This window comes from Myotis myotis, unplaced genomic scaffold, assembly GCF_014108235.1.
Source record: "Myotis myotis isolate mMyoMyo1 unplaced genomic scaffold, mMyoMyo1.p scaffold_m19_p_13, whole genome shotgun sequence".
Classification (NCBI taxonomy): Eukaryota; Metazoa; Chordata; class Mammalia; order Chiroptera; family Vespertilionidae; genus Myotis; species Myotis myotis.
The window spans coordinates 31956559-31983664 of NW_023416317.1; the positions used below are offsets into that span (position 1 = coordinate 31956559).

General features: G+C 53.1%; 2 protein-coding genes across 6 annotated transcripts in view; both read right to left on the bottom strand.

Annotated features, from left to right (window-relative positions):
• Positions 1 to 23615, bottom strand: part of BFSP2 (beaded filament structural protein 2) — a 46613-nt gene extending 22998 nt beyond the window's left edge. Inside the window, exons 1-3 of the mRNA XM_036333838.1 lie at positions 23130 to 23615; positions 5501 to 5583; positions 969 to 1125 (exon numbers count right to left, since the gene is read on the bottom strand). Coding sequence (XP_036189731.1) covers positions 969 to 1125; positions 5501 to 5583; positions 23130 to 23615 — 726 coding nt within the window. The remainder of the gene's footprint in view (positions 1 to 968; positions 1126 to 5500; positions 5584 to 23129) is intronic.
• Positions 23616 to 25321: 1706 nt separating this feature from the next.
• The window catches only part of TMEM108 (transmembrane protein 108), a 253544-nt gene continuing 251759 nt past the window's right edge, over positions 25322 to 27106 (bottom strand). For all 5 annotated transcript variants that reach the window (XM_036332576.1, XM_036332577.1, XM_036332573.1 and 2 more), the window contains one exon: positions 25322 to 27069. In XM_036332576.1, the coding sequence (XP_036188469.1) occupies positions 26947 to 27069 (123 nt within the window). In that variant the 3' untranslated portion in view covers positions 25322 to 26946. The remainder of the gene's footprint in view (positions 27070 to 27106) is intronic.

Here is a 27106-nt window from a genome sequence, read left to right on the forward strand (position 1 = left end):
TAACGACACAGAGTAGGCAGCATTTCACAAAGTCAGAGTAGGCTGAAGGGCTCTGAGGATAACTGTGGACTCTCTTACTGTCAGGGAGTGTGGAAAACTCAGTGCCAAGAAGCAGGAGGAAGTGGGCCTGGTTCCTGGTTTGCTTAAGGTCGGAGAGAAGAGGGAGCTTCCTGACAAGAGAGTGTTAAGTGGGTTTTCACCTTTTCAACTGCAAGCACTTTAGGCCTCAGGTCAGACAGGGGCACGAGGCAGGTGGTCTAGGACCAGTGTGGGGCCGGACCACGCCGCCAGGGGAGGTCCCCTCCGTCCTGACACTCAGGGATCTGACCTAATTCCACTAACGCGTGTGTGCAAACCACAGCCTGGCTCAGAGTTCTTCTGTGTGTCCTGTGTAGTGAAGACAAAGTTCTGAAGTTGAACACCTTGAGGTATGGGACGCGCCCTCAATTCAACACTGATGCCATCCCTTGCTAGTGCTTGGACCTGCTGCCTCCCCCAGTTCTCAGAGCAACCTGGTCCTGAAGCCTTTTGAGTATGAGACATCTTGCTAGCCTGACCCCTACATTGGGACTGTAAGCATCTTACCAGCCCTGGGCAAGTGACATGGAGAGGCCCAGGTGAGCTACCATCACCTATGTTTTCTTTTAGTATTATTATTTTTATTGATTTTTAGAGAGAGAGAGAGGAAGGGAGAGGGAGAGAGAAAAACATTGATGTGAGAGCAGAACATTGATTAGCTGCCTCCTATACCCCCTTCCCTCGGGCACCTCCCTTCCCTCCCCCCGCCCACTGGGGGTCAAGCCCGCAACCCCTTCATGTGCCCTGACTGGAATTGAACCAGCAACCTTTTGGTGCATGGGACAATGCCCAACCCACTGAGCACACCAGCCAGGGCCCATCACCTGTGTTTTGAAGCTGGGCCAGACAGGTGAGTATAGCCAACCCAGCGTCAGCCCAGCCCCACCTACCTCTTCATAGCTCCTTGACAGAAAGCCAAGCTCTTCTTTCAGGCTTTCTATTTGACTTTCCAGATCCATTGTTGTCAAATTAGCTTCATCGATGACTTTATAGAGAGAGTTAATTTCCTCTTCCACGGCCTTTCGAAATGGCTGCTCATTTTCATATCTGCAGATAAAGGAACTTAATCAGCATAGCTAGGCGACCGAAAAGAGAAAATAATCTATCTATATATATATAAAAGGCTAAGTGTCCGTCTGACCGGTAGCTATGATGTGCACTGACCACCAGGGGGCAGACGCTCAATGCAGGAACTGCCATGACCCACACTGGCCATTTAAAAATAAATGGTACCATGAATCTGGTGCCGAGAAATCAACACTCGGCTTCCTCCAAGTGGGACACAGGCCCCACCACCACTCTGTAATGAGAGCCCACCAAATCGCAGCCGAAGTTGCCGAGACCTCATGGCGCAAAATGCAGCCCACAGCCCAGCCTAGCCCGAAAAGCTCACTGTGGGCGCCAGGTAATGACATCACGTAGCAACACCTGGCATCCTCTCCCTAGCAACTAGCCTCCTTGGAATTTCTTCAGCCCAGAAACCTGACTTGCTTTATAGCCAGGTGGAAACATTTTACAGTTTAACTAAATGTTTGTGAAGCGTTTTTCCGTGCCTCATCTCATTTGATCCTCACTGAAGTCCTCGAGTAGGTAGATAGGAGACATGGTGGAAACCTATTTTCTTTTCATTAGCCAGAAAACAGAGATTTAAAAGTTTAGAAACTTGACCCAACTGAAAAGAAGTAAGAAATGGTGGACTTTGAAAATGACTTTAGGTTTTCTCACTGCGCAGAATATAGTCAAACACTGCTGCAGTTAAATATTTTACCCTTTGTTCTCCCTGTGTGATCTATAATAATAATCTGCTTTGTGTGGATATGTACTGCTGTGTTGCTGACAATTACCTGAAAGAGAAGTTGGGGTGCTTCACTGGGCTGGAAAAAGTTTAGCAAAATCAGAAAGCAGGTCTAATTAAGCAAGTTTATTCTATATCTATAAAAGACTAAGTTGACTCGTGCATGTGCGATACATATAAAGCTCTCGCTGGCACCAGTCGCATGTGTGTGTTTCGGTCTGTCATTGTCGATTGTGAATTTGGTTGACACTTCTATTATAGAGAAAGGGCGAACAGCGATATTAAAATATTTCTTCTAATTAATTTCCTTTCCATGTGCACAACCCATGCACTGGGCCACTAGTCAGATTATGAATGTCACCAACAGGCCAATTGTGTGCTAGTTTACAATGAATGTTAGATATCACTTTTCCAGCAGCTTCTGATAACCTGGCTTAACGCGGGGCCTGCCTCAAGGGGCACTGGAAGCATGGGCCTCTAGGGTGAGTTCAGGAGTTCAGGGGTCAGGCACCGTCATCACCCTCCCCACCTGAGGATCCTTTAGCAACTGTAACCGAGAGTCTGCTAGGTACTGAGCTATGTACCAATGACCCCAAAATGAAGAGTGTGGTTTCTATCTCCAAAGAGCCCACATGGAATTTCAGGACCATGGCTGCCAACTCAAATGTCTCCAGGGGCCAAGTGGCCTGTGTAGGTGAGGGACCAGGGCCAGGTCTGGGCAGCAGAGGGGACGGTTTGTATTTCACCTAAAGGGGCGCTGCTGCTCAGCTCCTTCCGTCACTGCTGAGTGGGGAGGGTATGCTGTTTCTCCTCAAGAGAAATGGGAAAGCTGGATTTAGAGGTGCAATACCCAGAGCTGTCAAACTCACAACTTATTCAGTGACACACATGCTCACACACGTGAACACACACACTCACGGGAGTCTGAAAGCGCCCACTCTGAGCTCTTCCCATCTCTGGTTGACACAGGGCCTTCTGTCTAAAAACTACCCAGCATCTTTGCCAATGTCTCCCCATGTCACTCCTTTCCTTCCATGGCCTTCTCCCCAGCTGTGCCGCTCAGCCAACGTTCACAGCTTACCTTAACCCACTCACGGAAAGGAGAAATCTCACACTCCTCATTCCAGAAAGCATCTTAGTGTCTTGGAATTTTAAAGGGGCTTTAGCATTCAACTATTCTAACTCCTACCCAGTGACAGTCCCTTGATGGCATTTTTACTAAGTGATCACGTAGCCTCTGCTCGAATACTTCCGGCGACAGGCAACTCATCACCACTCAAGGCCAACATTCCATTTTTGGACAGTTCTACTTATTGTAAATCCCCCGCGCCGAGAGCTTAAATCTCCATTCTTTTTTATATTTTATTGATTTTTACAGAGAGGAAGGGAGAGGGATAGAGAGTTAGAAACATTGATGAGAGAGAAACATCAATCAGCTGCCTCCTGTACACCCCCTCCCCCCCGGGGATGTGCCCCCAACCAACATACATGCCCTTGACCGGAATCGAATCTGGAACCCTTCAGTCCTCAGGACGATGCTCTGTCCACTGAGCCAAACCAGTCAGGGCTAAATCTCCATTCTTATACGAATCTGCCAAGTACTGGGTTCCACCCTTTGGAACAACCAAAATCAGTCTAATTTTTCCTTCTGGCAATCCCATAAGTATTTACTAGTAGAGGCTGTCTCTTCTGTTACTCTCTCATTTCCCCTCCCCACCGCCCACCTCTCCAAGCCTTTTGTTCCTCAGGTTATACCTTCCCAGTTCCTTCCTCTATTCTTGACATAAATTGGTTTCCACATCCCTCATCATGGAGGGCAGGGGCTATGACAGTGATGGCGAACCTTTTGAGCTCACGCGGGCGTGTCAGCATTTTGAAAAACCCTAACTTAACTCTGGGGCCGTGTCACATATAGAAATTTTTTGATATTTGCAACCATAGTAAAACAAAGACTTATATTTTTTATATTTATTTTATATATTTAAATGCCATTTAACAAAGAAAAATCAACCAAAAAAATGAGTTCGCATGTCACCTCTGACATGTGTGTCATAGGTTCGCCATCACTGGGCTATGACCTTTCCCTCTTTGTATCCTCAGCACCCAGCTCCAGACTCCAGACGTATCTGTGGGATGATTATAAATGCTCTAATTGGTCTTACCCTCTTCTTAAAATGTGATGCAGAATGCAAAACTCCAGAGTCCCATGGGACTGTCTGCCCCTTTGTTCAATCCCTTTAACGCTCTTCAGCGTGGACCCTAAGATTTGCTTTGTGGGTTTTTGTTGGCTGGTATGTTTGTTTGTTTGATCGTGACCAGCTGTATTTGCTGCTGACTAATATTGGGTTTCCCCCTGAGCATTTTTCTCAAGAACTGCTTTAAGCCCAGCTTCCCGGTCCTCCCCGGGACACCTGGTATTGGAGCTGCAAAGTAGGAGCTCATATTTATTCTCTTTCAGTGGCCTTGGGCCATTGTTCCAATGTGTTGGGATCATCTTGAACCCTGGTTCTGTCACTCTACCCTTCACCCCCCTCCTGGTTTGTATCTTCGCCGTTTGGCCACACCTGCTTCCAGGCACTTTGCAGTTAAAAGTAGTAAATGAAAGAATGCAGGACGGAGCCCGGTGGCATCCATCAGAGGCCTCCCTCAGGGCGAACCTGCATCTTGGATTGGCACTTGGGAGACGGTTTCTAAAGCATTTTTCTAGTGTTTTATGTGTAGGATTAACTTTTCTATCCAAGTGTATTCTTTATGAAGATTGTATTCTTCTTTTGTTTTTGTTAAGCCTCACCCGAGGATATTTTCCCATTGAGTTTTAGAGAATGGAAGACAGCGGGGGAGATAAACAGAGAAACATGGATGTGAGAGAGACACACATCAGTTGGTTGCCTCCCAACCAGAGCCGAGGATTGAGCCTGCAACCAAGTCACATGCTCTTGACCGGAATCGAACCTGGGATCCTTCAGTCTGCAGGCCGATGCTCCATTCATTGAGCCAAACCGGCCAGGGTGAAGGATTGTGTTCCTATCATCACTTCCTCCTTTTGGGAACAAGTCCTGTCCTTCCAGCGAAATGAAAACCCACCGCTGTGACTGGGCGTGGTCCCTGCTGCTCCAGGTTGGCAGAGTCCCCCTGGGGCCTCCGGAGCCCTGCTTTGCTCACCTCTCCAGGGAGCCTGGTCCCTCTGGGATGTGGTCCATTCAGCAAACTCTCTGAGCCCTTGGGGCCACGTTTGTGTCTATAAGGAGGGTTTGGGCCTGACCATCTTGGCTGCCATTCAATGACACACATGCTCACACATGTACACACACACACACACACACACACACTCACGGGAGTCTGAAAGCGCCCACTCTGAGCTCCTACCATCTCTGGTTGACACAGGGCCTTCTTTCTAAAAACTACCCAGCATCTTTGCCAATGTCTCCCCATGTCACTCCTTTCTGTCCATGGCCTTCTCCCCAGCTCTGGATTCTCCCCGGACCGTTTCCCCACCCCAGCCTTCCATGTGGCCGGAGGAGAAAGCTGCAGACTCCAGACAGCATTACCCGAGTCCCCAAGAGTCTGGAGGTAACGGGGGGCGGGTGGTGGTGGTTGGGGGGGCTCCCCCCTGTGGCAAAGCATTACCTGTCTTTAAAGGCATCCGCACCCGCCTGGATGTTCTCTGTCCGCAGCAGGAGCCGGGCGTTTTCCAAGACAGCCTCACCCACCTGGAACAGTCACAGCAGAGCAAGGTCACAGAGACTCCTGCCAGGCACAGGGACTCTGGGCACCTCAGTGTCCCTCTTGGAAAAGGGGGGCGAAGGATAAAGCTCAGAACCAGGGTGTATTTTTTCTTTTCTTATCGTCACCTCAAGACTTGTTTTTATTGATTTTGGAGAAAAAGGACGGGGGAGAGAAATATCGATGTGGTGGAGAAACACCCACCGGTTGCCGCCTGCATGTGCCCCTATCGGGAATCAAGCCCGCAACCAGTTGGTGTTCGGGACAACCCTCCAACCAACCCAGCCACGCGGCCAGGGGCAGGATCTGGATGTGTTTTTTTTGTTTGTTTTTTTAAATATATTTTATTGATTTTTTACAGCGAGGAAGGGAGAGGGACAGAGACCTAAAGCTCGTCTCAAACACGGCTGCCTCTGGTAGCTTTTATCTAAAGATATATTCTTATTGATTTCAGAGAGGAGTGGATGGAGAGATAGAAACATCAATGATGAGAGAGAATCATCAATCAGCTGCCTCCTGCACACCCCCTACTGAGTATATGCCCGCAACCAAGGTACATGCCCTTGACCGGAATCGAACCTGGGACCCTTGAGTCCGCAGGCCGACCCTCTATCCACTGAGCCAAACCGGTCAGGGCAGAATCTGGATGTTTTTAAAGCGCTTAAGAGTTGGATTTTTGGAGCAAAAAGATCACTCCACGGGAGACTTGTTCACAGCCTTCCTGCTTTACTGTTGATTAGTACCAACCAGGGGCTTATTCGGGCCTCAAGTGGAGGCTAATTATAGGCTCTGACTTGCCAGAGTGCAGCTGGCTGGCTGGGTTCCCCATCCCCTTCGCGGACGGGATCCTGAAATGACCCGCAGTCCACCATGCAGCCACAGAGGGCCCTTCATGGTTCTCCTGCAGGCGCCCAGCCCAGCAGGGGCTACGTCCTCTCTGGTGTTAGCAGTGGCACTGCCATCCCAGCAGTAGGAAGGGCCAGGCAGGCAGCGTGGTGAGGGCTGGGCCTTGGCTGAGGTTGAGCCTGGGCTGAGGACTGGGATGGGGCCAAGTCCAAAAGCAAAGCTTGAAGCCTGCAGTGGGACAGGGAACATCTTTGTTTCTACCTGGGAAAGCTTCATGAAATCCTCGCTGGGGCTGAGGATAGGGAAGGAGGAGGAAAGGGAAGTGCCTGGCCCATGGCCTGGTGGAACTGGCTGGTAGTGAGAGCAGATAGTAAATATTCCAGGAGTTTTGTGAGCTGGTTGTGAAACACGGCCGTCATGAAAATTTTAATTGTGTGAACTTACAACTAAATACATTATTTCAAAAACACAGGTGATAAATACTCAAAATGCAAAGGTCATAAAATCTCACTGCTTCCTAATTATTTTACTAGGTGTTACTGTCATCTCTGCATATATAAGGGTGTGCTCAACCCTTCATCCAGTGACAGCATGTTGTTAGCCTGATATCAGCCATGGTGGGAATATTTACACCAGGGCAATTGGCAAGCTGTTTTATGCCTGGATTGCTGATTGTGAAACACTCACCGACTGAGCCCCACATTCCATTAAATACTTAACATTCATGACTTTGCTAAACACCCTGCCACCCCTCTGAAGTGGATTTTCAGCACACCCATCTTATATATAGATAAGGAAGCTGAGGCTCAGAGAGCTTAAGTAAGTTGCCCCAAATCACGTGGCTGGAGAGTGGCAGGGGCAGAATGCCGAACCAGGTCAATATGATTGCATATTTTGTCATCAGCTTTGGAAACTGAAAGGCACCTCAGAATCCAGAGAGACTGCTGTGGAGGATTGCTTTCTGTCTTCCTCCTGTGACGTAGAGCAGCCAGGGCTACAGGTTCCTAGCTGGGCTACATTATGAAGATAACGACGTGTCTTCCCTGATGGATATGAAAATGCTGACCAAATCAAACCAAACCAAACCAAACCAAACCAAACCAAACCAAACCACAGCACAGGGGCAGGCTGGCAGCCTGCGCATGGGGCCTGGGAAGGCTAGCAGAGGAGGCCTTCTCCTCCCCCTCCCCCTCCTTCTGCCCAATATAGAGCCAGAAATCCTACCCTCAAGGCGACATGACGTAATGCCAGGCCTCCTGTTAAAACCAGACACTTTGCCACGGCAGCAATAGTGCGAATTGCAGTGTGAGATTAGGTGGTTTGGGGCCGATCTCCTCAGCAGCATGTTTTATTTTTATTTATTTATTTGAGAGAGAGAGAGAGAGAGAGAGAGAGAGAGAGAGAGAGAGAGAATTTGTTGTTCCATTTACTCATGTATTCATTGGTTGATTCTTCTATGTGCCCTGACCCCCCCAGCGACCTTGATGTATCTGGATGATGCTCCAACCAATTGAGCTACTCAGCAGTATTTTAAAAGTCACCAAAGTCTCACTGGAGTGAGAAACAGGAGACCCCTCCAAAGCATAAATGCAGCCGAGGAGAACGGTTGAGGACCAGGAGCAGGGGGGTCAGAGGTCATGGCAGGCTCCCATTAGTTCTGAGAGGGGTGGTGCGGGAAGGGGAAAGGGCAGGCTGACCACCGGCCTCTGTCGGCTCAAACTGCTCACCGCCCTGGCCCTCCACACGGAGGCTTCCTCAGCAGGCCTTGCACCTGTGGTTCTCAAAGTGTGGTCCCTGGACCAGCAGCAGCACCACCTCAAAACTTGTCAGAAATGCAACTTCCCAGACGCTAACCCTCTGCAAGTGGGGCCCAACAACCTGTTGTAACAAGGTTTCTAGGGGCTTACAAGGTGCACTAGACTCGGAGAACCCCTACTTTGTACCGACCTGCCTCCAGGCCTGCTCATGTCACCTCCCAGGGGAAGTCCTCCAGGTCCTCGTCTGGATCCAGAACACCTGATTTTTCCACCTCACACCTCTTGTCCTTCCACCTGAGAAACCCACCCCACTTTAAAGCTCGTCTCAAACACGCTGCCTCTGGAAAGCTTTTATCTAAAGATACATTTTTATTGGTTTCAGAGAGGAGTGAATGGAGAGATAGAAACATCAATGATGAGAGAGAATCATTGGTCAACTGCCTCCTGCACACCCTACATGGGGGTTTGAGCCCACAACCTGGGCATGTGCCCTGCCTGGGAAGCAAACGTGCCTTCCTGGTTCCTAGGTGGGTGCTCAAGCACTGAGCTACGCTGGCTGGGCTCGGGGAAGCTTTCTGATTCACCCACCCCCTCATTCTCGCCTTCGTTTCATCAGCACATGACTGTTTCCTGTGAGCCGGCTCTGAGCTGCCTGGGCGGGCATCAGCAGCTCTCCTGAGAGAGGTGGTTAGAAAGGGAGGAAGGCCAGGCCACGGAGGAAGGCCAGGCCACGGTGGAAGGCCTTGGGAACCATGGAAAGAAGGTGGGATTTACTCGGGAGCCATGAAAAGGTTCTGAGCAGGCGAGACCCCTGACTCCAGCGGGAAGGGGGTTGTGAGAGGCAGGAGGCGATGCTCAGGGCCCAGCTGGGGGGCTGCCCGGGAGATGCTGGCGGCTTTGGCCAGGGTGGTTGTCGGGATGGTGGAGAGAAGCCGACAGGTTTAAGACACACGTTGGGGGTGGGACAGTTTTTGGTGATGAAGCAGTTGTGGGGAGAGTGAGCAAAAGGAATCGAGAGCGGCCCGAGGTTTCTAGCCTGAGCTGTGAGGTGCAGGTGCTGACTCTCCCTCCCTCCTTGGGCCACTCCTGCGTCTGACCCCCGACCCCACGGCCCAGGCCCTTCTCGCACACTCAGGGCACAGAGGCGGTTCTCTTATTCTCGAGCCAGCTCTTCCTCTCACCACTTGGGCCGTCCCGTGGGGAACTCTGAGACTTGCTTTCTTCGTCCAGAAGACGAGGGTGATGATACCTCCCACCTCCTGGTACTCGGGAGAATTAAAGGAGGCACGGCCCGAACAGCGCTTGGCTGCCTGCCCGGCGTGCAGTGCGCAGCCCGTGAATGGCGGCCGCTGTTGTTACTGTTATTTGTCTTAAGACAGAGCGGTTGTTCCACGATTGTCAACCGGCCTGACGGGTGTGTGCGGCCTGGCACGGTCCCCTTGCCGCCGCACGGGCGGTCGGATGGAGATTTCTATCTGGCGGCTGGATTTTGTTCTTCGTTCGGTGTTTCCTGCCCACAGTCATTTGAAAAGTCACTGGCACTAGGGAGGATGAGGATGGTTGCCCTTCGCACTGCCGTCCCCGCCGGATGCAGTTGCTAAACGAAAAGGAGCGGGTGAGAGATTTGACCATCGTGGTGTCAGAAGAGGGCAAGGACAGGCAGCATTTTAAAAAGTGTCTCCGTTGGGCCCCAGGGCCCAATGAATGCTGAGTTGGAGTTGAAGATAGTGGCATCCCAGCAGCCAGAGCTGCGGGCGTGGGGAGGAGGCGGGCTAGACGGGGCTCCCGGGAAATCAGGCTGGGCTGGCGCGGTGGCCTGATGCGGGAGTCCCTGGATTTCTCCCATCCGAGCGACTTTCACGTTTAGGACAAATGCCGAGCGTGACTTGCTTCCAGCAATAACTAAACAAGAAGCGTTACCTGTCCCTCGTACCCGGGAGGCAGTGCGTCTCCACCCGGATGGTGAGGACCGCGTGGGACCAAGCTGAGCAGGGGCTTCTCCGAGCTCATGGTGACCGCCCAGCGGCCTTCCTCACAGACGTCACTCCCCCCTGGCTCCCAAGACACCTTTCTCCTGCTCTTCCTCCCGCCTCGCTGGCCATTTTCATTGACCTTCTCCTTCGCTGTCTTCTTCTTTTTTTTTTTTAAATATGTTTTTATTGATTTCAGAGAGGAAGGGAGAGGGAGAGAGACAGAAACATCAATGATGACAGAGAATCATCGATCGGCTGCCTTCTGCACGCCCCACACTGGGGATCGAGCCCACAGCCCTGATGGGGAATCAAACCATGACCTCCTGGTTCACAGGTCGACACTCAACCACTGAGCCACCCCGGCTGGGCTTCCTTCATTAAGTCTTTCTTCATTACCCACCCTGGATTTTTTTTTATCTCTTTCTGTCTTTCCCACCACGGACCTATGTGTCCCCAGGGCAGACACCACCTCTCATTTCTGCCCCCTCAGCACCCAGCTCCATGCCTGGCACCAGCCTCTACTCCCATCTCTGAGGTGATTCCGCCCATGTCACTTCATCTAACTGTCACTAGCCCAGGCTCTATTACTTCTTGCATTTTAACTAAAAATTATCGAAGCCATACATACCTTTTGGTTAAAAACATTAAACAATACTGACAAGAACAGCTGGTAAAGAAAAGCATTTCCCTGCCCACACCCGCCTCCCCGAGTCCTAATCCCCAGCACATACGACTTTTCATCTGTGCAGAGCTTGCCCCATGTTTCTACAAGTGTCTTGATTGCTTGAGGTGTCAGCCACAGGCGTCGGGTACTGACCTTCTGGCCAACAAACGAAGATGGAGCTCACTCCCACGCCCCCTCCCTTTTCCTTCCTTCATTGGCTGTCTGGGTGACTTTCTTTTTAAAAAAATATATTTTTATTGATTTCAGAGAGGAAGGGAGAGGGAGATAGAAACATCAATGATGAGAGAGAATCACTGATGGGCTGCCTCCTGCACGCCCCCTACTGGGGATGGAGCCCACAATCCGGGCATGTGCCCTTGACCGGGAATTGAAACCTGACCTCCTGGTTCATAGGTCAATGCTCAACCACTGAGCCATGCTGGCCAGGCCATCTGGGAGACCTTCAATAGGAAGCTCTATTTCTCACTGCATCAGTTATGGACAGTTTCTTTCTCACACTCTCTCTTATAATCACAGATGTTTTATTTTCTAAGGTCAAAGGGAAGACAAAAAACCCAGTTTAATTACTAAATGACTCTACTGATGCCCGTGTGAAAGACAGATTCTTTCTGCTGAGAATTACGACGGCGGTGCCCCCGCCTGCCAGAAGCTGTGGGCAGGTAGCCAAATCGTGTTGTATTTCCCCACAGAGCGTCCGCACGCCTGCAGAACGGCATCAGCGAGTTAATGCCTTTTCCTGGTGCCACCTTCCCCAGGACATGGCTGCAAACCCCATGTGCAGCCACCTCGCCTCCCCACAGGCTTGAGCTCACAGGTACAGCTCCTAACATGACGGGGCTGTTTCTTCTCCTGTGAAACGGGGCAGCTGTCTGCTGACAGTGCCAGGCATGTAGTAACGGCGGAATAGATGTTTGTTCAGTGAATAAGTGATAGACGTTCCAAGAGCCAAACATGTGAAATAGCATCGAGAAGCCAATTCACAAGCATCAGGTTGGCAAAGCTTAGGGAGGTGAGGGTGTGAAGGGCGTGGAGCCCTCACACGCTGTTGCTGGGAGGGTGAAATTGTGCAGCCACTTGGGGGGTGACTTGGCAATGCCATATGAAAGCGGGGTGCTGACCAGGGGCAGGGGCTGGAACTTTTTCTATAAAGGGCCCGCTCAGAGATATTTTAGGCTTCGTGGGCCCACAGTTGTGGTTGCACCTGCACAGCTGAGCCCCTATAGGAAGGATGCAGCTGTAGGTGATTAGTACGTGGGTGGGTGTGGCTGTGTGCCAATCAAACTTGACTTACAAAAGCAGGTGGCTGGCTGGCTGTGGCCTGCCTCTGACCTAGAGAATCCCTCCTGGGTGTGTACAAGCAGGTGCATGCCCCCTCCTGTTTGTGATAGAAGAATTTGGAGACAACCTCCGTCCACTAATAGAAAGACACAGAACCTGTGGTATACGCACGGTGGGATGCTACATCTGTCAACCCCGGCTCATCTCAAAGCCACAGTGCGGAGTGGAGACAGCAAGTCACAGAAGGAAATAGTATGTGATGGTTAATTTTATATGTCAACGTAGTGGGGCCATGGTGCCCAGATATTGGGTCAAATGTTATTTTAGATGTTTCTGTGAGGGTGTTTGTGGATGAGATTAACAAACGGTACACGGTCAAGACTGAGGGTGAGGAAGGAGGTGGGGCCACACATGCCCACAGCCTCCGTACAGCTGACGCTACACCACAGACCCAGGGGCTGCCTCGGACGAAGCCTTTTCCCACTCTTGTTGTTCTCCTGTAAGTCTCAAAAGGGCCGGGGTCAGGATGGCAGACAGGAGATTAGGGAGCTGGTCCAGGTGTCTGGTGAGCTGAGATTTGGGGCAGGCAGGAGGGGGTGCCGGAGACTGAGGACCCCTGACTCCATCCTCAAGCTCTGACCTGAAACCCAAAGCCACAGAAGATGCAACTGAAAGAGAAAAGGAGGGGGTTGGTTTCTCCCAGCACAAAAGAAAGCAGGAGAGAATAAGAACAGACGTGCTGGCTAAGAAATGCCAAGTCTCAGGGCAAAGTGAAGTTTCATGGTTGATTTATAACCCTCGGGACATGGGGCGCTGTCGTGGAAACTCTGAGCGAACAGTCACTGCAGGGCGGCATGAATCGTGTGGCTGGCCCCCGGGGGCGGTGACTTCGCAGTGAAGGGATAATTATAGGTACACAGTACTTGACACAAATAACATTTGCATCTGGGTGACGGGCAGTGCCAGACAGTTCCCAGAGCAGCCAGGAGGTGGCGCCACGTGCTAAGAGACCCGGACCGGAGGCCCGGGACTCTCCCGTTTCCAAGGGCATCCCCTGCCATTCTGGTTTGGCTTGGAGGCCCCTCTTGGGTTTCTACCACCAAGTGGGATGCTGCTGAGATACCAAGGGCCCACCCCTTATTGTCCCTGTGCAGGTGCTAATTCCCTCTCCCGGGGGGACTGCCGAGCTGGCTGGTAGCGGGAGGGCCATGCCATCCACTACTGCAAACAATGACAGGAATTACTGCCACAGTTTGAGTGCTTACCAAGGGCAGACACTATGCTATGTGCTCTAGGCGAATTATCTGATTTAATCCCCAATTAAATCGGCAATCCTGTGCAGTAAACAATATTATTTCACAGGTGAGAACGTTGACATTCAGGGAGGTTAAGGAATTTGTTTTAGGTCACCAGGTCGGTCAATGGCAAAGCCAGAATCTGAATTCAGTTATTTTGGACTCTATAGCTTGTACCATTAATCACTGTGGTATATTCTACTGCCTTCCCTCCCTAAATCCCTCCCTCCCTCCCCCTGTGCCTGGCCCTGTGCTGGGTGTTACTCAGGAAGGACCAGACTACACCCCTGCTCCTGGGATTCTCGCTGTAACATGTCGGCCCAGAGCGACTGCCGTGTGTGGAGACGGGAGGGCAGGCTCACCCCAGGTGCCAGCTTTAGGTGGGGCAGGAGGCTGGGGGCTATTCCAGTTGGCAATTCCAGCTGTTTGTTGGCTTAATTTCACCTGGGTTTTTGTGAACTTAGATCAGGTGTGGGCTGTGCTTCTCTCAGTAAACCCTCTGTCTTGCCAATTTCTCCCTTCACTGCCATTTGGCAAGACCTGGGCTCTATTCTGGCAGGTGTGTGTGGGGTGGGAGGGGTGGTTAATACACTGCTGCTTCATCAAGGTCATCCAGCAGGTGACCCTCGGAAATGGAGGAGGTGGCTGCCGGCCACCAGCTGAGCCACCGGGGACCAGGGACCGGGCTCCCTGGAGGGCTGTTCCTTAGGCTCCACCCACTGCTCCCATATAGTGAGGAGCAGGGACTGGAAGGAGATCAGAGTCCCTCCCTCTCATTTCACAGTCAGGAGCCTAGGGAGGGAGAATTGCAGCGGCACGCAGGCAGCTGCGCCTGGTCTGGGCTGGTCTGTGAAGAGAGCGGTGAAGTGACCACCTGCTCTCGGGGTGAGGACAGGCAATCTGGCCAGTGCCCTCCACTCTGCAGGGAGAGGTCAGGATGGTTCAACCCCTTCCTCTAACACGGAGGGAACTGAAGCTGAAGGAGGGGGGTGACTTGTCACAGTCACCCCGCCCCTCGGGGGCGCCGACTGTGTTTCTGTGAACAGTGCTCTCCTGGGCTTTCTGCCCCAAGACTTTGCTTTGAGAACCACAAGCTCCATGTGGTTTGATGGGATTTGGGGTCTCACGTCAAGCGCAAAAGGAAGCGAGGGTGATGTGATCGGGTGCAGAAATTCTGGCAGGTCTGCAACCATTAGGATGAGATTTGAGGAAACAGGACAGAATGCTGGAAACCAGGATGAGAAAAGCAATCGCTCAGTTGTGTGCCACCCAAAACATGGGCTGACATCCTGACCCCCCAGCGCACACCTGTGGGTGTGACCTGATTTGGAAAGAAGGTCTTTGTAGATACAATCGAGTGAGGATGAGGTCATGAGGGTGGGTCCTTGTCCAACGTGACTGGGGTCCTTTGAAGAGGGAACTTCAGACGCAGACACACGGGGAGAAAAAAGGCAGCAAGTGGAGTAATGTAGCTACAAGCCAGGGAATGACAGGGTGGCCGGCCACCCCAGAGGAAGAACGGGGGCGAGGGGGTGAAACGGATTCTCCCTGGAAACCCTCAGGGCAGCCAGCTCTGTTCACACCCAGATCTCCAACTTCCGGCCTCCTGATGGGAGAGAATGGATTCCCACTGTTCTGAGACACTGTGGTATTTTGTCACAGCAGCCTGAGGAGCTTGAGAGGTATCACACTCTAGCTGGTTTGGCTCAGTGGATAGAGCGTCGGCCTGTGGGGACTGAAGGGTCCCAGGTTCGATTCTGGTTAAGGGCACGTGCCTGGGTTGCAGATTCGATCCCCAGTAGGGGGTGTGCAGGAGGCAGCCAATCAATGATTCTCTTTCATCATTGATGTTTCTATCTCCCTCTCCCTTCCTCTCTGAAATCAATAAAAATATATTAAAAAAATAAAGGTGGTAGCAGAGCAAATATTGGAAAAAAAAAAGAGCTCTCGCTTGTTGATTGACAAGTTTGCTGGGCACTTCCATCCGTTGATGTAATCAGTGTTTGCTGTGACCTGCTGTGTGCCAGGCACTGTGCAGGGGCCAGAGAAAGAGCAGGGAGGAGAGTGCCTGCCGCTCACCCAGCTCACCTGCACTCTCAGGGCCTCACAGCGGGCCTGCGAGGGAGGGATCATTCGCACTCAACTTAGCGACAAGGAAACTCACGCTGAGGGGCCAGTGACCGCCAGGCCTCACTTCTGGTTCGGATGAAGCTGGGCCTGGACTTCATCCGGATACAGTGGATGAGGGATGCCGGGGGCGCTGTCTGAGCCACCACTTGCTCTCTCACAGCCCAGGCGCATGATGGCCAGGAGAGACCTCCAGGGGCAGACGGGCAGGAGTGCGGCCCAGGGACACGCCCTGCTCAGCATTTCTAGGGCACAGGGTGGGCCTGCATGGCTGCGTGGGGAGGGAGAGCCTGGCACGCCAGCTGTGTCCACAGTCCCCCTCCCACCGCTGGGCAGGAGGAGGCCCAGGAAGTAAAACCAGGGCCCTGACAGCGCAGCGGCAGAAGCAGGCAGGCCCCAGAACTTCACCTGCACGGAGCGTTCACAGAGCGTCAGGCAGAGCCAGACACGGTCACTCTGGGATCCTCATGGGACGAGACAGAGACCAGACCACACTGCGGTCACATCTGAACAGAGAGGCAGGGACACTCCGCAGCCACAAAATACCAGCATTCCTCGTCCAGTCAGCACAAGTGACGAGGGACAGCTGTTCACAGTGACAGCCCCAGGCCGCTCCATTCCTCCCGCCTCCTGGTAAAATCTGAGCCACAGTGGCTGGGCTCTGCCTGGCTTTCAGAGGTGCAGACCTCATCCGCTGACCCAGGACCCATGGGGGTTGGCATCGGGGACCCCTCGCACTGGGCATGCCTCTCACCTCCCACCGCGAACTCTCAGATCTGCCGGTAGGTGGTGATGGGAGGTGGTCAGGTCACCCTGCAGGAGTCTGAGACAAGGACTGATGCAGGGGTGGGTTTTAGGAGGAGGTGGAGGGGAGCACGCCAGGTGTGCTCAACGCTGCTCAGATAAAGACATTCTGCCTCAAGGGCCAAGCGCTCAGCACATTTTTCTGAGCATTAAATTCACTGAGAAAGAAAAATCGAAATCCCTGGGGGGGCTGCCAAGCTGTGACACTTTCAGGCCCCGCTCTGAGCGGCCGACAAGCTGGAGGCCGCCCAGCCTCCTGTGCACAGCCGGTGCCGGTGACAGCCGCGAGGCAAGGATCAATCACTGCTCGCGATGGTTTCCTCCGTGGGAACCGAGGAGAAGAGCAGACAAAGGAGGCACGTCAGTTTCCACTCCGCACAGAGACGGCCTCTGCTGAGATAATAACTCTGCCACACGTGGGCACTCGAAGTCCATGCAAACCCACCGACCCGTGGGGCTGGCGCTGGAGAGAGCACTGATGTGGGTCTTACAGTGAGGACAGCAGGAGGCTCTCATTGCTGTTTCGGGGCAGACATAATGCTGAATTGGTCCTGGCTGGGACGCCGGCTCAGTGAGGAACTTGGTCCCTGCGGGCCTCAGTTTCTTTGTCTATAAAATGGGTGTGATGGGCTGAACTGTGTCCCCCAAATCCCTACGTTGAAGTCCTAAGCCCAGCACCACCGGATGTGCCTGTGTTTGGGGACAGGGCCCTTGCAGAGGTAACTCAGTAACAATGATGCCACAAGGTGTTCTTATAAGAGGAGGAAATTTGGACCCAGATGTCGCAAGGGAAGAAATGTGAAGACACAGGGAGAAGGCAGCCATCGAAGCCCCGAGAGAGGCCTCCGCAGACACAGGCCCTGGCCTCCAGGCTATGAGGAAACAAGTTTCTGTTGTTGGGGCCACTCGGCCTGACAGGTTACAGCAGCAACCCGCAGCCCTGTGCTGGGCACAGCCCACCTTCCCGGGGACACAAACGTGGTCGTGGCCGAGAGGCTCAGATGAGACGGGGAGTGAAACTTTCTGTTAACACTCAGCACCTGAGACCTGAAGGCCATAGTGAAAGTGGTTGTGAGTCTTATCATCAAAGGACGGGGTCTTGCTCGGGGACATTGGAGGGGAACCAGGGCCTTCGTGCCTCTCCAGGGGGTGGCTGAGACCTGGGCCAACAACCTAGTTACTCAGGAGCTGCCCTGGGCTGCCCACTGGGGTCAGCGCCAGGCAGGGCTGGCCTGGGGGTGCAGACGCCGCCCTGGGGGCCCCAGGAGCGTCACTTTCTGTCTCATTGACTCCTCCCAACTACCCCGAGAAAGCTGCTCTCACCTTCATTATGCGGCTAAACACACCAGGCTCTGATAAGTTAGAATAAACTCATTTATCAGATAACCTTCCTGCTCAGAGTTGGCTGGGAGCAGCCGGAGGAGTGGGCTCTTACCTGGGGGTGGGAATGGGGGTGCGCCACAGTTCAAGGCCTGGATGATGCGGGGAAGCTCCGGGCAGCCGTGGAGAAAGGGCTGGGGCGGGTCCGGGAGGGGCCAGCTGCTGGGCTGGGCTGGCAGGTGTGGGCAGTTGGGAATCAGGCCGGCACTTGCCGCCTGTATAACTTTGCCCTGAGTCTAACTTTCTTTCTCCGTGTTGTGGCATTTCCCCTGAGACTTATTTTGATGCTTACTCTCTGGCCCTTGAAATAAATGCATACAAATCAGCAGTTGTTCTCCAACAACAGGCCAGCTTTGGGGTGGATTCCACCCCCCCCCCCTGCCCCTGCCCCCAGTCCCTGCACCGCCTCCTTCCACCCCTCACCCTTTTTCATTGCCGACACCAGCTGAAATCACTTCTCCTTTCTGCTGAATAATGAATGCATTTGCCACAGTCAGGCCACGGGCTGGTTTACAACCAGATAAATGAGGCTGTCTGCGCTTCCCCAGCCGAAGCAGGATAAACGGTTTCATTTTCCTAAATTGAGTCCTCCACTCGGTGGCTGCACAGACTCTGGGGAAGGCGGGCGGCCGACGTTCTGCCTGGGTCAGCGGTTCTTTCAATAATTGCCCGCTTTCCCCGCCAGCGGCCACCACGTTGGTCCCGACCCTCCCTGCGCGCAGCTGCCAGGGCTCAGTTCTAATTTAGTTCTGGGGGGTGTCGCGCAGTAGGTCTCCCTCTTCTCTTCTGTATGGATCCTCAGCCTTGGTGCTTCTGTGAGGCTGCGGGGCTGCGCCTGCCCTGGGCCTGGCTGGAACCCCAGCCCCTGACCTCCCGTGTTGCTGGCAGGAATTTTACTTATTACTTCTTTTTTAAATTATTATTTAAAGATAAAACATGTTAACAGTGCAACAAAAGTATACAGCCCCAAGCGAGCCTGCTCCTGCCCGTCCCCAGCCACCAGCCTCTCACTAGAAGCAAGCTGACCGCCCTTGCCCTGCTTCCAGAGTATCGCCCGCCCTCCTCCTTTTTAACGTGAATAGAGGCAGAGAATGTTTCTGCAGCTGCCATTTTACTCAAAAATACATATTCATGCTGCCCAGCCAGCGTGGCTCAGTGGCTTGCTGGGAGAGGGGTGGGGCACGCACTGACCTCGGATAGCTTAGCATTCCGTGGTGAGAACCACAAAACTCTTAGCATCAGCAATGCCATTCATATTCGCATAACCCCCTGACAATAGTGCAGTGAAGGCCTGGGGGTGGGGGCGTGGTGCAGGGGGTCAGTGGGGGTTTGAAAAGGGGGCATCTGTAATACTTTCAACAATATAAAATAAAAAAGAAAAACACAATGCCATCCAGCCCCACACACGAGGGGACCCGAGTAAACTGGCCTGGCTTCTGCCCGTCCCACACCGTGTCCGGGGATGACCCCAGCCCCTTATAATGCCTGCCCGACCGAGAAAACTCAAGCTGCCAACGAAGTTACAGTTTTTTCCAGTCCAAACCTGACAAGGGGGCCCTGACGCCCCTTTTCTTAGGCAGTTACTGTAGGAAACGTGGAACTACAAACCCCGCCTCTGCCTCTGAGATAGAAGTCCCTGTAACCCAGAAGGCTTCCTCAACCCGGAGCCACGTCTGCAGTGCAAACGCCTGTGGAGATAGCGCCCCAGCCGCCCAGCTCCCGTGGGAGGGTGGATGCCAACTCGTTTTTACTCTGAGCTACGTTTATTAAGGCTGGGGACAGGGAAACAAGGAAGGGCTCAGCATAGAAGGAGCAACAGGAGAGCCCAATTTTCACCATCTGGACTCACTCCCCTGCCCCCATTCTTCAACAAGGATCTCACAATTAAGAGATGTAAGGGTGGTGAGCCGTGTTTGGGAAGAGCACAGAAAGAGGCCCCTAGTGACAGGGCTCAGTCTCACCTATTTTCTTTAGCAATTCCGCTCCCTCCCAGACCTCTACGTATCACAAAACAAGAGGCCCCAGAAATCAGGAGCCACCCATCTTAGAAAGCACTTAGTGGCCACCTTTAGCAGCCTCGTGTCCCCTTCCCCTCCCTGCCCCACCAAAATATTTCTTCCAGTCTATGTATCACTCCCTCCAAGAAGAATTCTCCTGGACAAATTTTCCTCTGCCTAGTTACATTTCTAATGATACTTTAGTGTCCCTTATAGCTTAGCTAACAGAGTAACTCTCTTACTTGCCTGCTCTGACCACATGAATTGCATTAATTAAAAAACAGGAGTGGGCTGGGCTGGTGTGGCTCAGTGGTTGAGCACCGACCTATGAACCAGGAGGTCATGGTTCAATTCCCAGTCAGGGCATGTGCCTGGGTTGCAGGCTTTATCCCTACTAGGGGGCATGCAGGAGGCAGCCCACCAATGCATCATTGATGTTTCTATCTCCCCCTCTCCCTTCCTCTCAAAATCAATAAAAATATATTTATAAAAACAAAACAAAAACACACACACACACACACACAAAAACCAGGAGTGGTTTTGTCTTGGGTCCATGTGTTCAGGTTTTGCAGATTCTAAAAGAGCACATGGTGCCTCCCCCTCCCCCTTTCGGGGACACCAGGTGGTGAAATGTGAACAATGACCCTGCTGTCTGTGTTTTTATTCAGTGGGGGAAGGATTAGTTCTTATTTCTTTAAAAACAAAAATAAAAACCCCTGCTGGGACCCCAGGTTCTGTCCGGAGAGAGCCCTGGCCCTGATCTAGTTGCCTCATTTGTCCAGAAGTTTCCCCAACAGGCAGACCCCAGGGTGTGGGCTCTCTCTCTGCCAGGGACAGAAACGGGCTGTGAGCAGCAGCCCCATTTTACATCAGGCCCATTCAGAATTCCAATCCTTGGCCTCTCAGTCATTCTGACTTCTCCTTCCTCCAGCTGACAGCCTTTGCTGCCCTGGTCTCCCATGGAGCCCACGAATTTCCGTGGAAACCCAAGCCTCCAGGTCTCCTTCCTTCCCGGGCAGCGCCTCCTGGCCTGGCTCACAGCCTGCGCCCGGTGGCCTCTGGGCTGCCCCTCCTCTGCCCTCTCCCCTCCCCCGCCCCGTCCCTCTGTCCGTCTGCCCATCTGCAGCTCCGAGGCCGGGAAGCTGCCTGTGTTCGGCCTATTTGATGAAAGGGCCTGCTGTGGCCAGAGTTTACCATCAGCACCACTCACTGGGCAGGGAAAGCCAGGAGCCCTCGGCAAAGCTGGGGAGGGAAGGGGCTGCCCTCTGCCCCGGTGATGGCCGGGTGCCGGGTCCTCCGTGGCCTCTGTGGCCACCACCCGGGCATTTCCTCTCTGTCGTCACTGCTTAGCCAGAGAAGTGGCCGAGAGGCGCTAACACAGCTGGGGAGCAGGGAGAGGGAGGTTTGGCATCGAAAAGGGACTTCATGTACATTAACTCTCACCAAGACTGGACTCAGTTTATTGTGTAAAATAAAAAGGCGGAGCTCCTTGTTAAAGAAAAACAGAGAGAAAAGAAAGATGCCTTTAAGACCATGAAAAGGTAAAGCTTTATCCTATTTTCCATGGTTTTTCTCTTGACCAGTCACGGTAATTCTGCTATTTAATCTGTTTCTCCTTTGGGCACAGGGATACTCAAGGGGCAAGCGCAGCCCTCGTGGGCACCTGGGGGGGGGGTTCTGCCCCAGCATTTGGGGCACTGCCTGGTCCGTCAGCCGCTGGACTGACATGCTACGTTCTGGCCGAGGGTGGGAAGCGGCCAGGCATCGCCGTTCCTGCAGACTGGCCGCTTGCACCCACGGAGGGCAGGGCACCCCGAGGGTACTGAGCCGCAGTGCCACTCTGTGGGCAGCTGGGTCAATGGGCAAGAGGCTCGTGAAGAGTCTGTGTGGCGTCGGAGTGCAAGGAATTGCCCTGAAGAAATACGGACACAGCCAGGGACGCTCTGGGGGTTTACCCGGCACAAGCATGGGAAGCAGCGCGGCTGCTGTGAGTCTGGGAGGAAGGGCTGCCTTAGACTCGGCGGCTGTAAGGCCCTGGCTGCTCTAGGTGGCTCTCCCTCAGCCCAGCTGGATGCGAACGAACAGCAGCCCAGCCCAGCAGTGAGGACAGGGTGTCTCATGGGTCCCGTGCTGTCAGCTGGGCGCTGACTAACGTGGGCAGCATCCCGGGATGAAATGCGAGGCAGCAGGGAGCCCCTGCGTGTCTGCTCAGCCTCACCCAGCCGCACACAAATCAAGGTCATGACCTTGTCTTGGGGGCTGCGAGCTGGGCCCCAGGGCGCACGGGGTCTGAGCTGGCAGTTCCTGGTTGGGCGAGAGGCTGAGTTAGCGCAGAGGGATCCAAGGCCGGCACCCGGAGGGCGGGGGCTTGGGCGGGGGCGGGGATGGGGGGGAGATGTGCGGTGCTGGCTGCAGTCCAGTGTCAGAGCCCCGGCGGCAGGCCGGACGTGATGGATGAGCTGAGAGCTCTGCAGAGGGCACCGAGCACAGGTCCTGACTAAGCAGTGAGGATGGCGGAAGCCTGGTGCCCTGTCTGTCTGTCCGTCAGACAGACACCAGCCACAGGCCATGCAAAGTCACAAAATGCAACGAAATAAAAACATCAGTTCCCCAGTCGCATCAGCCACACGGCCAGTGGCACCAGGGTGGACAGTGTGCACACAGGCCACTGCCATCGCTGCTGAAAGTCCTATTTGAAGGCAGATGACCCCATTACCATTCTTATATTGAATATATGCTGGAATCGCATTTAAAATACATTCAGTTAAATAAGACATAATACCAATGTTAACTTCACTGGTTTCTTTTTACTTTTTTTTTTCTTACTGTGGGCAATAGGAACTTGTAAATTATCCATGTGGCTCCTATTTCCACTGGACAGTGTGATTACAGAAGGGCACAGGAACACACCTTCACTCACTCATTGTTCTTAATGCTACATCCATTCGATGCTATTCCATTTGACCATGGCTGTAAAAACCCTTCCGTAACACAAAGCTTACGGGGCAGCCGGAGGTAATGGCACAAATGCAAGCTTTGGAGCCAGAAAATTCCAGGTCCAAATCTCAGCTCCACCCCCTACTCGCTGCATGGTCTTGGCCAGAGAACTTCCCTCTGGGCCTCAGTTTTCTCATCTGAACAATAGGATCAGTGAATGAGCTACAACTGTGCACACCCCGGGAGACGGTGATGGAGAGGGACGCTCGTGGGCCCGGCCCTGGTACGCCTCTGTCAGAGGTCATCGTCACTGCTGTTATTACTGTCTAGTGTTTTTAGCATGAAAGTAGGTCAGTGTCTCTGGCCTCTGACCATTTACTCCCCTGCCCCCGGCCTCAGCCTTCAGCCTCCCGTCCCGCCCTCCGCAAAGCCCTTAGGCACGCCCGGCACTCACCTGCTGGCAGCTGCTGGCCCAGGAGGCCCGGAGGGCGCCCCAGTGCTCCGCACTCCCGGCCTTGCTCTCCAGGTGTCTCCGCAGCTGTGCCTCCAGCTCCTGGCTGACCTGCTCGAGGGCATGCACCTGGGTCATGTACCCCACCAGGCAGCGCCCCAGGTCTTCAGCGGCATCGAGGTCCCTCCCCAGGCCTGGAGCAGGCGCTGTGGCCAGGCCTGAGCTCCGCAGCCCCTGCAGAAAGACACTGCTGATGCCCAGGGCTCGGCGGGTCACGCGGGCACCCAGGCCACTGGTGTACCCATTGGAGGCCATCCCTACATAGACCCTGGGTGCTCGGATGAGGCCACCCATGGCACTGGTCCTGGAGGCCGGGGGGCTATCCAGGGAGGAAGACGATGACCGTGTCCCCCTGAAGGATGCCCTGTGCCTCTGGACGGGCACGCTGGCACCGGTGGGCGCATCCACCATCACTCGCTTTGAGCTCATCGCCCTTCTGCCTCTCTGTGCCTTACGGGGCTTAGAGTCCAGCAGCTTTTGGTGCAGCCCCGGCGTCCCTGTGGCCGGGTCATCGGCCTCTCTGGAAGCTCTGTCCCCAGGGCTGCTGTGTCTGCTGTTTTCCATGAGTTTCTATCGTTCATGGAGCTGAAAGAGAGCCTGCCCGTCCAGGGCCGTGTGCAGAGGCCCTCGCACATTCTCTGCAGGGTCATGTGCCCGACCTTCCAGATTTTTCTGCTGGTGGTGGTGGAGGCTGGATCCCTGCAGGCTGTGGGGGTGGCTCATCTGGGGCTGTGTGTATTTCACTAAGTGAGGGCAAGGCAGGCCTCCAGGAGCCCCATTTCACAGATGAGTAAACTGGGGCTCAGATCACAAGTGGCTGAACCAGGATTTAAACAATCCAGGTATTCCCAGGGCCAATTTCAGGGCTTTCCACATCCTTACAGGTGCCGGTATGCAGCTGTGACTGTGCCCAAGGTCCCACCAGGTAACACAGGATGGAAGCAGACGTGAACCAGCCATGGCGGAGGCAGCCCTGGGGTCTCAAGAGAAACAAACCAAGCCTGTTGCTTCCTTCATCCCCCTCATCCTGGCAGCAGCTTCAAGCCCCTCCCTAGTTCCTTCCTAGAAAACTGCAGCTCATCCTCTCTTGGCCACACAGCTTCACCTCTCTGGACCTTACTTCCCAGGCCCTGGCCTGGGCTCTACCTCTCTAATGCACCCGGAAGGCTGTCCAGGGTGCCCGCCAGACTGCGATGACAACATCTTAACGCAGGCGACACTGACTGGGCTGCGAGGAGCCGCATGCTTGTGAATCCCAGGATGTATCGCTGAAGGCTAAAGGAAGGGCTCAAACCAGAGGTTGCGTATTATCCTCTACACCAGCGGTTCTCAACCTGTGGGTCACGACCCCTTTGGCGGTCGAATGACCCTTTCACAGGGGTCGCCTAAGACCAGGGGTCCTCAAACTTTTTAAACAGGGGCCAGTTCACTGTCCCTCAGACCGTTGGAGGGCCGGACTATAGTTTAAAAAAAACTATGAACAAATTCCTATGCACACTGCACATATCTTATTTTGAAGTTAAAAAAACAAAACGGGAACAAATACAATATTTGTATTTGCATGTGGCCCGCGGGCCGTAGTTTGAGGACCCCTGCTAAGACCATCCTGCATATCAGATATTTACATTACGATTCATAACAGTAGCAACATTACAGTTATGAAGTAGCAACGAAAATAATTTTATGGTTGGGTCACATAAGGAACTGTATTTAAAGGGCCAGAAGGTTGAGAACCACTGCTCTACACAGAATCATAACCCTCATGGCCAGGTTAACTTCGGCTTCCTCTGATATTTACAATGAAGCCCTGAGTCCGGGAAGGGGGAAGAGAGGAGGGGATGTACCCTCATTCACACCGGTGTCTCCCAGACCTGAGGAGGAATGATTCTCTTTTGGAGAAATCACAAACATGTTTTAAAGGATTTGTTTGATCAAAGAACAAACTGCTAGTCCTATCAGCTCATCATTCTCACAAAACCCAATTTATGGCTAAAGTAGATGAAAAATAGAGCTGGATATTAGGTTGTGTGGTTATTAAAGAAAGACTTAAAAGCCACTTTAAAATGAAAAGGATACAAAATGTATTAGCAACTTGATCCTCTGGCTAATAAAATAAGTTTATTTATATATACATGGTAGCTGAATTCTGTTGATAAGGAAAAATAAGTCATACATCCACATATGTATATATAACATATGCATCTTCGATTACATATATTATATATAAAGTTTACAAACAGGTATCTTTCTATATACACACACACATTGATAGAGTAAATGCAGTCGCTAACAGAAATCCCATGACAGGATAACATGGCAGACAGCAGCACATGGGGAAGGAATCTCAGGGCAACATTTAACCTGCTTCTGTGTGGGATGAAGAGTCTTTACAGAGAGACAACCACTGAACTCATGTCAGGTACGTCCATACGACATGGAGAACACACGTTTCTGAAGGCCATCTTTTTCAAAGGAGAATGAAGAAAGAAAAGAGTCATGATAAGACCACAGCAACAACACAAACATATGAGTCAACATTTAGGTTTGATTTCCAATCTGACTATAAGAACATCTATATTCAAAATATATACTATCAAGCTATTTTTCTTTTAGAGAAAGGAAGCGTCCCAGCATTAATCTCCCGTCCCAGCCACTACCTATGAGGGAGAGAATGCAGAAGCCCGCGTGTCTCCGAGGGTCTGCCACCCTCAGTGGGGGTGGGGAGGCCGCCCACGGAGGGAGGGTGCAGGGGGGAGGGGGAGAGGAAGGGGAACGGGGAGATGGAAAACGAGAGCCGGGTGGCGAGTCCATGTGCTGACAGCCAACCGGGCGTCAGTGCCGAGGAGGACGGGATGGTTCTCCCAAGCGATGGCTTTGGCCATTTCGTGGCCGTCAGATCGCAGGGCGATTTAGAAGTTACAGTGTTGAGCTTCTCACAGAAGTGCCTCCTCGGGGGCACTATCTGAGCGCCTTCTGAGAGACGCTGGACGCTGAGCCCCCCGGCACGAGTGACGCTTGAAGAAGGACCAGCACCCTCCAGCCCGCGGATCCGCTCCGGCACCCTCTCCGGAGGAAGGCACAGCGTGGGACGCAGACGTGGGTGCTGCGGGGGAGGCAGGCGTGTGCCTCTCAGCGGGCAGCCTCTCTTCGCCAGGGAAAGGCAGGCCTGCGGTTGGCACGGCAGCAGGTCCCGTCATGCGGTGTCAGGGGGCTTGGCCTTGGGATTATGATGGACTTCGTGGGTCCCCGCCTGCTCAGAGGGGTGACCCGCAGTCAGCGGTGCTGTCAGGCGCTGGTCGCTCCTCCGTGGCTGCTGCTCGGCCACTTCCTGCTTCAGTGATGACTGCCGTCCTCTCCCCCGGGTGCCTTCGCTGGTGTGCACAGGGGGGGCGGCCGGGGCCACATGGATTCAAGAGGGACCTGAGCTCTAAGACTCTCTCGGGGCCATGCACGTGACATTCCCTCGCTGCCCAGGGCTGCTGGGACCCGCGAGGGCTCAAGGACAGTTATTAAGAGAAGCAATCGGTGCACCTGCTTTGCTTAGAAAGACCTTTATTTTATAAAGCCACGATCGTTCTGTAAAGTTTTTTTTTTTTAAACCACACTTATAAAAAAGATGTTGACAATTCTTAGGAAAGAAAAAGCTGAAAATGTTTCTCCTTAAGTCAGGGTTACACAAAGATTATATTTATAATATATATTTGTAGATTTATGATTTAGAGCCCCAAGGCAGGGCATGGCAAAGCGAGGGCGGCTGCGGTCAGATCTCAGATACCTGATCGTTCCCCACAAACAGTGTTTCTTGGCAGAAGGGGTTGACGAGGACCATCCCTGTGTCTCTGTAGTCGCCGTTGGCTGGGGAGCGCGGCTCGGAGAGCTGGTCCTGGGGAGACAGGGAGGAGATGGTGTGAGCTGGGACG